General features: G+C 37.1%; 1 protein-coding gene across 1 annotated transcript; it reads right to left on the bottom strand.

The window, feature by feature from the left end:
• Positions 1-207: 207 nt before the first annotated feature.
• LOC113274268 (myb-related protein 306-like) lies at positions 208-1,722 on the bottom strand. Its single transcript, XM_026523706.1, has 3 exons — positions 1,454-1,722; positions 1,174-1,303; positions 208-1,072 (listed from the first exon to the last, which is right to left on the bottom strand). The coding sequence occupies exons 1-3, from the start codon at positions 1,584-1,586 to the stop codon at positions 310-312; spliced, it is 1,026 nt and encodes a 341-aa protein (XP_026379491.1). The 5' UTR covers positions 1,587-1,722; the 3' UTR covers positions 208-309.
• Positions 1,723-13,057: the final 11,335 nt, after the last annotated feature.

The raw sequence follows: 13,057 nt of genomic DNA, 5'->3' as shown, positions 1-13,057 counted from the left end.
ATCCCAAAACCATATTTTAATCTAAACACAATTAACTTAATCAACTTTAATTAATTTTTAATAATAATCATTTAGGGTCATTTTACCCATTTAGAAAATATTTTCATAAGGAGTGACCTAAATTAGGATGGGATGATCTTTTTTGTCCTCCAGTGTCCGGCCCCATTTAATTTTTATGGCCCCCAATTAAATTAGGTTTTGGATAGTGTCGTAATTATCAAACATTACATGGTAGATTCAGTATATTCTTTTATCGTATAGCCAATAGTACATTTACACGTATGGTTATCGAAATATGATCATCAGGGACTACATATCATGACCAAAACTATGATCATCATTTAATGAAGACAATTCTATAATACCTTGATTTATTGCTGCTTCATCTAGGAGCCATTTCTCAAACAACCTAAATGGTTGTTGCTGTTGTTGCTGGCCGTTCTCCACTAAATTTTGGATGGTATTTATTTCCGGAAAAGATCTCATTTTCTGGTCAAGGTCGATATCATTTGATGATGCAGATAATTTCTCCCAAGGTATGTTGCAGTTCATATTCTCAAAAGATAAAAGTGAATCAAAATCTTCATGTGATGAAGATATGATATCACAGCTTTCTTGCTCATGATGATGAAGTTTATTCCCCGTTTCTTCCTCTTTATTGCTTTCAATAGGAGGACTGGTATTTGGCAAAATATATTTCTTATTAGAATTAAGTTTCGGAGACGATCTCATCCATCCTTCTAAGAGTCTTGAAATGTTTTCCGTACTTGAAGCGTAAGTAGCACCACCACTACTAGTAGTAGTAGTTGTACCGTGGTTAATCATGATATGATGATCAAGTAGTAGAGATAGATTAGTAGTACTTTGGTCATCTGATTTGTCAGTGTAGCACAAATCATGATGTCGATGAGCGAAAACAGTTGAGTTTGATGCAATCACTTGATGAAGAGGAGGCGAAGGAGGATTTAATGTTGATTGAAATTTATTGATCTTTTTCTTCAAGTGTGTATTCCAATAATTCTTTATATCATTGTCTGTTCTTTGTGGAAGGTATGAAGCTATTGCTGCCCATCTATGCACAAGAGAATCCCAAAAACATAGTCAGCACACATAGATTCTTAAGTTCAAAACTCATCACCACCGAAATTCCTGACAAAAAGAAGAGAGAATTACTTGTTGCCCAATAAGGACTGGAGATGAATTATCATTTCTTCTTCATGGGGAGTAAAATTACCGCGCTTGATTCCGGGTCTAAGGTAATTAGTCCATCTTAGCCTGCAGCTCTTGCTGCATCTCATCAACCCTAAATTTTCAACAGAAATTACAAACATGTATTTCTCGAAGTTACCTTTTTATTTTTATCTATTTTTTTTTTTTGAAAATCATTTCTCAAGGATATATTATAACATTATAAAAAGAAACCCAATGTTTATGCAAATTTTGTTGAACTTACCAGTGTTAGTAGGAACTAATCTCCAGTTTCCTGGTCCATTTTGTTGAATGTACGAAACTAAGATGATATCTTCTTCAGGTGTCCATGGACCTTTCTTGATTCCCACCTTATCACAGCAAGGAGGTCTTCCCATTTAACTCCTGTATGTATAGGCCTAAACTCTCTATAACATATATATAATATATATTCTCTAGCTAGTCCCTAAATTAAAAAAACTTTAGCTATTTATTTTCACACACTACTAGACCTAAACCTTTTCTTCTTCTTCTTTTTTCACTATTTTGAGACAAATAATAAGTTTTCATGAACATGTGATTCTTTATATACAAGATGACTAAGAAAAAGTTGACTGTGATGCATACAAAAGCTGAGAGGGTTTATCATCTACCACCCTGACTCACTCTTCCTTGCTGTCCAACAAATTAAGTCAAGTATTTAATAAGATGACCAACAAAGTCAGCTTAATTATCAATAACTTTTCTCTTTTTAGATCACAGGGATCAGCACTCTTTCTCTCAAAAAAAAACGTAGAAAACTTCTTAATCTTAATTCCCACCACTAACACTATCATTAAATTCTTTCTATCTACTTGCCCATCATCTTTAAGTTTTGGTTTTAACTTTGAAGTAAGGACTTCTGATGATGTAATTGAAAGCCTAATCAAATGGAATATATACTTATTTGGGTTTTTGGAAATGTTATAATTTGGTTACATTATTTTGACCTCGAGTTAAAGAACAAGTTAATCACTTTAACACGTTTAAGTGATTAAACTTTAGTGTTGATTAGTAATGTCTTCAATGCTATCACCAAACAAGTTTTTTTTTTTTTTTTACCTTGCTTGTGTGGTTATTGTTTTGACGATATGACTACATAATAAACATTTCTCATCAAGGAATTAGGTTTTCTTCATGGCATCTAAAACTGACATTTCAGTGATGCGATTAGTTTCTTGTAAAGGTGAAAGAACAGGATCATATTTGAGAGAGAAACAAGCAAGAGAGATACTTAAGTGCTGTATCTAATTGTCGTTCGATAATGCATTTAATAACAGACTACAGATGCCCTCCCAAGCAGGGTCTTTGGGTTTGTTACCTATGATGAAATGTTACCTTCGTTCCTATTGTTAAATAAAAAAATCTAAAAGTACTGCATCATCAAAAACAGTCATCGGTGTCTAATTGATAAGTTGCACTTACGGCAACCGCGATTGAACAAAGATTTGCTGGAAATTAGATCAGCTCCGTCTGGTAACTTTGGGCTGCCAAGTCGCCCCTGCCTGATTATCCTAGCTTGATTGGGGCCATGAAATTTAATCGGAGGACTTGCACTAGAGGACAAAAAAAGATCACCCAATCCTAATTTGAGTAACCCCTTAAAAAAATATTTTCTAAATGGTTAAAATGCCCGTGTGTGATTAATATTAAGAATTAATTAAATTGATTAGTGTGGTAAGTATGTTTAGATTAAAATCTGATTTTAGGATAAAAAATTGGGGAAATTTTATTTTTGGGTTTTTATGTGTTTAGAAGAAGAGGAGGAGTTTTGAGAGGAAAAACTAGGGTTTTTATAAATGAGTGATTCAAGTGGAGGGAATGAGGTTGATGAAGCTTCAGATACCAACCATGATTGTGTTGATGGTAAGATTGTCTCAACTAATCCCATGGATTGGATGTTTGATGAAGAGATGTTAATAGAGGAAGCCATGAATAATGGTGAAAATGAAGAACATATTGCTCAAAATGAAGGAACCAATCCTTGAAATGAAGAACCCGGAGCTCAAAACAATCAGGTAAACTTCCTATACTCTTCAGATTGTCTGAATGGTGCTCCAAGTGGTCGATTCATGGTCACTATGAAACTACTCAGAGTGAGGGTCGTTATAGTCGAGTGTTGTATAAACTAACGACTCTTTAAGGTCGTCAGTCTATTGACACTACCAATGACGACTTAAACCTGCAACTTTTCCAGGTTATGAAAAATCGTTAGGGTGGTGTGATAGACACTAACGACTCTTTTAGCTAGGTCACAAAGGGTCGTTAGTTTTTTATGTTTACAGACAAACGACTCTAAAACCAAAACTCTCAGTAAATAAAACACTTAGAGTCCTCATATATGTATTCATATTAGATGACGACCCTAGCCAGGCATTTCAAATTTTATGTAGAGTCGTTCGGTTTCTTAGTTAATATACTAACGACCCTAGCACTGGATTATCATAATTTTTGGTTTCATAGAATCATTTCATTGAATTGTAAAAAGCATACATCTTGCATAGTGTTGCATTGAAGGAAATGAAATAAAGTAGATAATAACGGTGCACTGATACACTTAACCATAAATGGCATAATTATACATAGTGCCTTCCAAGATAAAGTAGCAATCCTCGAACTCAAATTTTTTCCCACGAAGCACCTCATATCGCGCATTAGCCTTTCCCAACTGAAAACACAAAACAAAAACTTAGTTAGTCTTGTTCAAAGCTTTTGATAAGTTTTACCTCTTGTTTAAATACGTACTCTTATAACACCCAACATATTGGGCATGACTTCCCTTACGACCTTCATTTCTCTTTTGAAAGAATCGCATTCCAATTTTATCTCCTAGAACCGTTCCTTGACGAGTTTCAAAGACCTTGAGTTACAATTTCCGTCTAACGCCACAAAAACAATGAATACACGGTTCCACCAAGCATCCGATGTTTAATCAATGTCTTTTCCTTGATCTTCAAAGTGGTTTGTGACTGTTTTCCAAGCTCTCACAATGGCACAATTCTCCTCATCAGTGTAGGGAATACTCATGGTGTTTCCTCTTCTTTTTCCTCTTGGATGATAAATAAATGAGAATGAATGTAAAAGTTGAGAATTATGGTTTGGGTGAAGAAGGGGTGAGATATGGGTCTCTATTTATAGAAATTTACGACCCAACAGTCACTTTTTTGAATTTTTAACCGTTGCCCGACTCAACCACATTTGGTGAATTCAAAATTCACATTAACTGCTACAAGGGTCGTTACAGGATATATTAATAATGTGACGACTCTTGCAGGTGACAAGAGTCGTTTTTTTGTATGTTTATTGGCTGACGACTCTAGTATGAAAAAATCTCTGTGTTTAGTGACATTTAGAGTCGTTAATATTAGTTTGTCCAAAAATGACGACTCTTGTATAATATTACAACTAACTTTAAAGTCGTCATTTCTTTATGTATAACCCTTGATGACCCTTGTTTGGAATATTTACTGAAAAGATATTTGAACTCGTTTTATTGAAATGAAAAAGAACATACATGTACTATGAAATAAAATATAAGAAAAAAACATAAAATAGTTCATTACATTGCGCTTGAAAACCTATACGAGATTAATTATATTGGGCGAATTGTCATTCAACTTTCTCCAAAAGAGTGTCGCATTCCTCGTGCAAAAACTCATGGCCGTACTTTAATTCGTATTGGCTCCGACCCAAAGTATACTGGAAAAATAATTTTTTTAATAAGTTAGCTTTGTTGAATAATCATAACCGAATAAAAAAAATTGATGAACGGCATATTGATTCAAAAACTTACTCTATTCATTCGAGGTTCGTTGGGAAGAGCGTCAGCCCGAGCTTTCAGTTCGTCTCTCAGCAATACGCATTTATTGTATAAATAAGCGTACCTTTCCCTTATCTGCTGGAGTGCCCTCCTATAACGATTTCTGTTTAGTTCTTTAAAAACCTTAAACACACGTTTCCACCAAGCATTGGATGTTTGATCCATGTTCAGGTGCGGCACTATGGTTGGGTCTTGGTTAGCGGTCACTCATTGCGCTTCCTCAAAGTCGTGCTTCGTGAGAGGGTGTGTGCTCTAACAATAGCAACATCTTCTAGATTATTGAACTGAGTTGGAGCCATTTTTAGTGTTTGAAAGTGATGGGTGACTGATTTAGGAAGATTGAAAGTGATGGGTGAATAAGTTTGTAAGAGATAGGTCTCTATTTATAAGAAAGAAACACCCAACGGTTAGTTTTAAAAAAAAACGGTTAATTCTGCAATAACTGCTCCTACTAGTCAAAGTTACCATTGATTTTCAAAGTCTGCAATAACTTCGTACAGAGTCGTCAAGCTAGATATATATACAGTGACGACTCAAGGTGAGAACTGGGCATAATGGTTTATATTTGTCAATGTAGAGTCGTCTGTGTATACAAAGGGTCGTCATTTATCGAGAAAAGGGTCGTTGTTCTGCAAAAATTAACCATGACGACGGATCTTTGAGTTTCAAGCATATCGGTCGTTAACCTGTAAATAAAGTTGATGATTGTTATGGTCATCGTTCTGCAAATGTAAAGATGACGACCCTTTGTATGGTAAAGCAAAATAAACAATAGGGTCGTCATGTCTACATCTTATAAATTGACGACTGTTTAATGATATTTTTACTTTTTTCTGTAGTTGGTTATACGTGTGAGCTCTCAACCTGAACCCGTCTCCACTATCTGTCTGGATACCTTTCAACACTATATGACCAATTTGGTAGGTTTTTATTGTTTGAATCGATGTATATCTTTATGAAAATTGTTTAATTAGTGTTCTCATGAACGTGTTATTTGTTTAATGTAGACGTGGAAAACAAAGGATGAGGTCAAGGAATGGATTATTTCCAAGGCAAAAGAGAAGATGTGTGTAGTTGTTCAAAGCAAACACGTTGATTCTAAGGAAATGGAGATGGTATGCGAGAGAACGGGGGATAAGGAAGAAAGTCACAAAGGGAAGAACTACAAGTATGAGAAGAAGACGACGAGGGTCTACAAAACTTCGTCGAAGAAGATAGGATGCCCCTTTAGGATTGTTTTCAAAAGGAATCATGAAACTCATCTATGGAGGTTGTATAGTATTCCGGATGGTCGTCACAACCATGCTCCATCTAGTACTCTTTTAGGGCACCCAGCATATGCCAGATTGAAACCACATCAAATGGAAAAGGTCTGACAGATAAAGCGATGTAGGCCCCTTCAGATCTTAAATATAAGGGCGGAAGATAACAAACTTGTCTATTCTTTCCACAATCTACGTTGTCAAATCCACGATCAAGAGAATCGAATGGGATGGTAGATTAATTATGCAACAATCAGAGTGGTTGGCAGAAAAACATAACTACGCCATGCAAACAAGGGTGGGTCTGGGAGACAAAGTGACTCATATTTTTCTTTCCCATCCTAGGATGGTGGATTTGGATTAGTGTTTTTACCAGATCTTGTTAATAGATTGCACCTATAAGACCAACAAGTATAACATGCCGTTGTTGAACGTAGTTAGTCATACTTCGGATAAGAAATCATTCACCGTGGCATGGTGCTTTATGGAAAAATAAGAAATAGAGGACTATGTTTGGGCTTTGGAACAAGTTAGGTTGATTTATCGTGGCGAAGAGACATCGTGGGTTATATTTATGGATGGGATTTTGCAGCCATGAGTGACGTTCGTCAAGTTTTTCCACTTGCTCAACATTTTCTTTGTACGTGGCACATCCAAATGAATCTTTTTTCTAATTGCAAGAATCATATCCAAAAGATCAAACCTGCAAAGGGTAATCAACGTTCCAAGGAGGAAGACGAGCGTCTAAGTAAACTTTCAAAAAAAAAAGCGGAAGAGAAAAGGAAAAATATGCTGAAGAGGGGGATCTATGGGAGGATTTCTGCAAAGATTGGGACAATTTGGCTCATTCGAAGACCGGAGTAAAGTATTATGCAAATTCGCAAAAGTTTATTGATGATTGGAGTACGGATCATAAGAAGGTGGTCGACTATTTCCTAGATACATAGTTGAATCCTTGAAAGGAGAAGTTTGTTTATGCATGGACCAATAAGTACAAGCACTAACGAAATGATTCCACGAGTATTGCAGAGCAGTCCTATGGACGTTTGAAAAAAATTCTTCAAGAGAACACTGGTGGGTTAGTTACGGTACAGGAAGCTATTCACGAGCACGCTGAGGATGATCTTAGAAAGATAGTGACTCAGATGGAGTATAGTAAAGACCGTTTTATGAAGCAATACATGGAAGACAAAGAATTGCTACGTGGGGTTGCACACTAAGTATCATGGTGGGTAATAAAGCATATGATGACTGAACTTAACAAATTTCGAGCGAAAGCTTCCAATGGAAAAGTGATTAAATGTAATTGTACAACTGAGACGTGGCTTGGCCTCCCGTGTAAATATAAGCTTAGTGTGTACAAGGTGATCATTCCTATTGAAGATATCGATCATTTTGGAAGCAACTTTTATTCACCCCAAATCCCACAGGAGCCGCTGATGAACAATTTGGAGACATGGAGATTAGCAAGTATATCAATGAGAAATATCGAAAAATGAATTGTGCAGGAAGACAGATATTGGCTTCTAATTTTTGGTCGGCTGCCCGTAAGAGCTTGGGAGTAGAAGAAGAGCCAATCAAACAAAAACCACCGGGTAGACCGACAACTAAAAAGTCATTTAGAGAAACCGTGAAAGTGGCCAAGAGTTGTAAAAGTGACCCGTCACGTCATGAGTATGTCCAGGCGGAATATACGGAGTATGAGAACTCTTTCCTCCCCAAGGCAAGGGGTCGGCCAAAAAAGCAAGATTTGACCCAAAGTGAAATGGAAGTGAAATAAAAGGAAGACATGGATGTTGTAGAGCATGTGGTCGGTACCCAGCAAAGCCAAACGAGCAGGATGGTGACGATAAGAGGAATAAAAGGTAATCCGCGCACCCCTAGAGATTCCCAAGGAATACCACATCGTGTTGCTTACACTTTGTATAAAGAGTATACCGATCAACTTCCTCACGTCATCTTGTATCACCTTATATCCACCGACGATGTTTACGGCGATGGAAATTGTTGTTACCATTTTGCAACGGAACAATTAGGGCATTTCGGCGAGGCCGACGAACTTAAGCTCACCCAAATCCAATATGCAAGGAAAAAAATGGCAGGAAAACTAGTTAAGGACAAGCAACTCTATTTGACAATGCTCATGGAAGGAGATCAAAAAGAGAGGGAATTGAAGTTTAGAGAGTTGGTTTCAAACGTAAAATGGAGGAAGGGGTCGAAGAAGGCCGGTTATAAGTTTTGGATGCAAATTCCTTTTGGTGGCCAACTTTTAGCGGACACATTCACTTGTGTTGTAATTGTATTCAGCAAAGGCTTCCCAGGAGGGTCTTGTATGTACGTACCCTCAAAAACTAGGTGCGAGGCGGCGATAAAGAAAAGAAGAATCGTAATGGCACATGTCAACGATAACCATTACATAGGCTTGAAGATTTCCGAAGAATGTCCTCTACCACGGGTGTATGGTGATTGGGGAGAGAACACCAAGGAGTGAACAAACCCGTATGAGTATGGAATGAACATTTGGAATGCTATGGACCCAACCCCAGTTTACTTAGACATGGGCGATGAATCGTGAGAGAAGATGTTTATTCTCAACTTTGAATTTCATTTTGAAGCATACTTTTTGATAATGGTTGTATCTTGAACCCAGATATTTGTATTTTGAAGAATGCTTAATGAATACAATGCGTTTTATCTTGCGGCATAAATGTTTTTCACTCTTGTTTATCTAGAGTCGTTATCCTAGTTGGATCGAAACACCAACGACCCTCAGAATCAATTTGAATTATTTTATAGAGTCGTCATCCATATATACATACACTTTAACGACTCGAGTTGTACAAATTTGACGGTCTCCCGGATGTTTTTTTCAACTAAGAGTCGTCATCTGTATTAACATACACCTTAACGACTCTTATGGTCCAAATGTAGGTGTTCTCCTGGATGTTTTTTCAACTAAGAGTCGTAATCCATATATACATATACCTTAACGACTCTAGTTGTACAAATTTGATGGTCTCCTAGATGTTTATTCGCCTAAGAGTCCTCATCTGTATTAACATACACCGTAACGACTCTTATGGTCCAAATGGAGGTGTTCTACTGGATGTTTTACAACTATGAGTCGTCATTCATATATACATACACCTTAATGACTCTAGTTGTACAAATTTGATGGTCTCCTGGATGTTTATTCGCCTAAGAGTCGTTATCGTGAGAGTGTATACATTGACGACTCTCTTGATAATACCCCCAACGACTCTTTTTGTATACACTTTTTCCCAAAAAAAACAGCCCTTGGTAATTATTTTATATATAGAGGAACACATCCAGGAGAAAATTCAATTGAAAACAACCTCACGAAATATTTTTTAAATGGAAACTTCTTCATCAACTACCAATTCAATTGAAAACATACTTAGAAGATGCAAGCGACCAACCAAATCAATATTGGCAATGGAAGAAGAGATACGTAAAAGAAGCATGCGACCTACTAAAAAACTATACACTTACATGCCATATCCTATGAAGGAAGAAGAAGAGATGTGCGAGGCCAAAAAACGAGCCGAAGAACAATCCCATCTCCGGGAAGTATTCAAGCGAGTCGAGGAAGAGACCGAATGGGTTAAAAATTATTACATCGTCAAAGATCTTCCCGAAGAACATCAAGATGAGGGTACATTTTGGAATCAAGTTGGTTGGAGTCCTTTCGTTAATTACAACAAGAAACTACGCTATGATTATCTACCATCTCACATTCGTGATAGGACGATTCACGTTATGAGATTGTGCACCAAGTACAACGAGTTTCTCAATAGGCACAAATGGGATAAGCGGGTGGCCCAGGATGCATATACCAAATGTAGGGGAGAGAGGTTTTTATCACATCGAAGCCGCAATACTAGTTGAATCTCGCACCAGAAACAGGAATAACATGTAATGTGTTCAAAGGAATTTAGTTAGACCAACTGTGTTAGGACTACTAATGTGATTTCCACATTCTAATTAATATGCTACTATTTCCAAGTTTCTTTTCAAATCGAGATTCAATTTATTTTCAATAACAGTCTTTATCTCTGTTTAGTAGCTCAGTGATGACTCTACCTTAAATCGTCATATAATTAAGTTTGCAACAACCTTCTCTTGAGTCGTCAACTTGTTTAATCACATACCTAACGACCCATGTTGTGAATTTCGAAAAAAACGACCGTTGGGATTTTCTTCTATATAATACCACCCCATCTTCTTGATAAAATATCCCAAAACCATTCTTTTTTCCACCAAACTACGTAATCTTTCAATTGCAATGGCGGAATGGGAACCGTATGAAGATTTGTGTCTCGTTAAATCGTTTGCTAATACGTTTCGTGAACGTCCAAATGAAATTTATTCAATGTTTTGGAAGAGAGATAAGGAGTTCTTATGCGGGCGTACCGCGAATCCTAATAACCGCAAATGGAGAGACTTGGCATTTCGATTCAACTACATTAAAAATACAATGAGAGAGTATGTAAAAGTTAGAAATATGGTGTACGACCATCATCCACGAGCTCCTCTTAAGGAAAAAGTGAGTAATTGGTTAATATTTATACTTTTCTAATGGTTTAAAGTTACTAACGTATAAAATTCCTCGTTTAATTTCAGCTGGAACGTTTCAATGGGTTATGGACAGTACGTGATGGGGAAACTAAGTTCATTCACCACAAAGAATATGCAACGTTGTATCGTCGAGCGAGAAGGTTCATTGACGAACATTTGATGTGTCAAATTCACGAATACCCATATTAACTTTTATGTAATATGATATTCATATAACGTTACTTTCCTAATGAAATCAAAGTCCATTCTCGTTCCAATATAAAGTTTCCAAACAGTCATCCACCTATATAATATACACCTTAACGACTCTGTCCACTAGAATAACAGAGTCGTTACTCTGCTATATTATTAACATAACGACTCAATTATAAACCCATGTTGGTTAGTCTCATGGATGTTATTTCAACTAAGAGTCGTCATTAGTGTCCATATAAAAGCAACGACTCTATATACCTAAAAGTGGTATTCTCTGGATTTAATACACATTTACAGTCGTTAATCTGCTATATGATCACCCTAACGACTCTAGCCATATAAAATATGGTTCATCTCCGGGATGTTTTGGTAACATAGGGTCGTCATTGGTTTCCATATAACCAATAACGACTCTAGCCATAAAATACAGTTTATTTCCTGGATGTTTTGGTAACCTAGGGTCGTCATTGGTTTCCATATAACCAATAACGACTCTAGCCACCAAAATAAATATGTCGTCACTATATTAATTTCTCTCTGGGTCGTTAGAATGCTATTTGAATCACTTAACGACTTTGTGTATCAGATAGGCAAATTCAATTATCACAATTAGGGTCGTTATTCTGCTAGATTTAAAGCTGACTCACAGTATATAATCTTGTCTGCATTAAAGTCATATATTATTCTAACAAACATACTTGTAAACATCCTTATAAAATCTTATGAAAACAAAGTAGTTTCAACAAACCATCCAAACCAAACACATAAGTAGTTTCAAAAAACCATCCAAACCAAACACATAAGTTCAAGTCATAAAGTAAAATGAAACATAAGTTCAAGTAGACGGTAACATATCCTCACTCAAGACCACCATCTCGACCTCGACCTCCTCTCCCTGAACGGGAAACTTTCCGGGTTTTCTTAGGAGTACCCTGAGTATCACTTCCCCATGTGGAACCACCATCTTCTCTAGTACCATGTTCATCTCTAGGTTGGCCACATTTCCCCTGTTCAGTACGTTCTTGTGCTAGCTGGCTACGTGTTTTCCAGGTCCTCTTACCATCCCTACCCAGCTCAGCAAACATATTCTTTGCATTGGGATTTTTAATGTGCGTGCAGTAATCAACGTACCGACGTTGCTTCGCAGGATCAAACACTTCCCCTTTGTCAGCCGAGCAACAAAAAGCCTTGACAAAAAGCTTCATTTATTCCCTCTATGTGCATTCAGAAAACAATTCACATTAACTGACTTATATTTGTATGTAGATGAATAACACAATTACAAAAATAAATACTCACCACTAGTTTAAGAATGGTAGTATCATCTCTAGTGTCAGCTTGAGAAGCAAAGGTGGATGCTCTGTTGGTCCTCCTACCGGTAGTCTGATCTATCTGTATCACCCTACCTTGGGAGAAGCCTTCGTACCAGGGATAGTAATCTGGTGTTGCCTCGTGACCTTCATCCGCATGCACCCAATATGTGATGTCTACAAGCCTAGAGTGTCTATCATTCCAATGCTTGACATCAACTTCAGGTTCATAAACCACCTTTATATCCTATTCGAGAGCCTCGCATTTGTCTAACTTGTGCTTGAACGGAGGTACATAGTCGTCATCGGGTGAATCTCGAATAAACCCAAGTTGACGCATGATTCTCATCGGATTGTACATTGAAAAACCGTTAGGGTGAAACAAAGGGCCAAGGTAATACACGACATCTTCCGTTGCGCCAACTCTACCATCCTTGTACGGATTAAAGATTACCTCTTTCGCCGTGATGTTGTCAAGTTTTTGGCGCATTTCTATCAACGCATCAGTTTGTTCCTTATCTTGAGAACCGATGAACAAGTATCGGGTTCCTGTTGGATTACCTTTGCTCCATTTTGGGTTGAGTTCCACGTCTTCATTATCTTTGAACAGTGAGGGTAAATGATCATAAATCCACACCTATAAC

The sequence above is a fragment of the Papaver somniferum genome, chromosome 4 (genome assembly GCF_003573695.1).
Source record: "Papaver somniferum cultivar HN1 chromosome 4, ASM357369v1, whole genome shotgun sequence".
Taxonomy (NCBI): Eukaryota; Viridiplantae; Streptophyta; class Magnoliopsida; order Ranunculales; family Papaveraceae; genus Papaver; species Papaver somniferum.
This window is presented reverse-complemented; position numbering and strand designations above follow the sequence as displayed.

Bases quoted from the DNA above. Each gene is read 5' to 3' on its own strand.
- LOC113274268 (XM_026523706.1), bottom strand. From the start codon at position 1,586: ATGGGAAGACCTCCTTGCTGTGATAAGGTGGGAATCAAGAAAGGTCCA. The intron at 1,304-1,453 runs GTAAGTTCAACA...TTGAAAATTTAG, and splicing joins ATTAGTTCCTACTAACACTG to GGTTGATGAGATGCAGCAAG. The intron at 1,073-1,173 runs GTAATTCTCTCT...TCTTGTGCATAG, and splicing joins CAGTCCTTATTGGGCAACAA to ATGGGCAGCAATAGCTTCAT.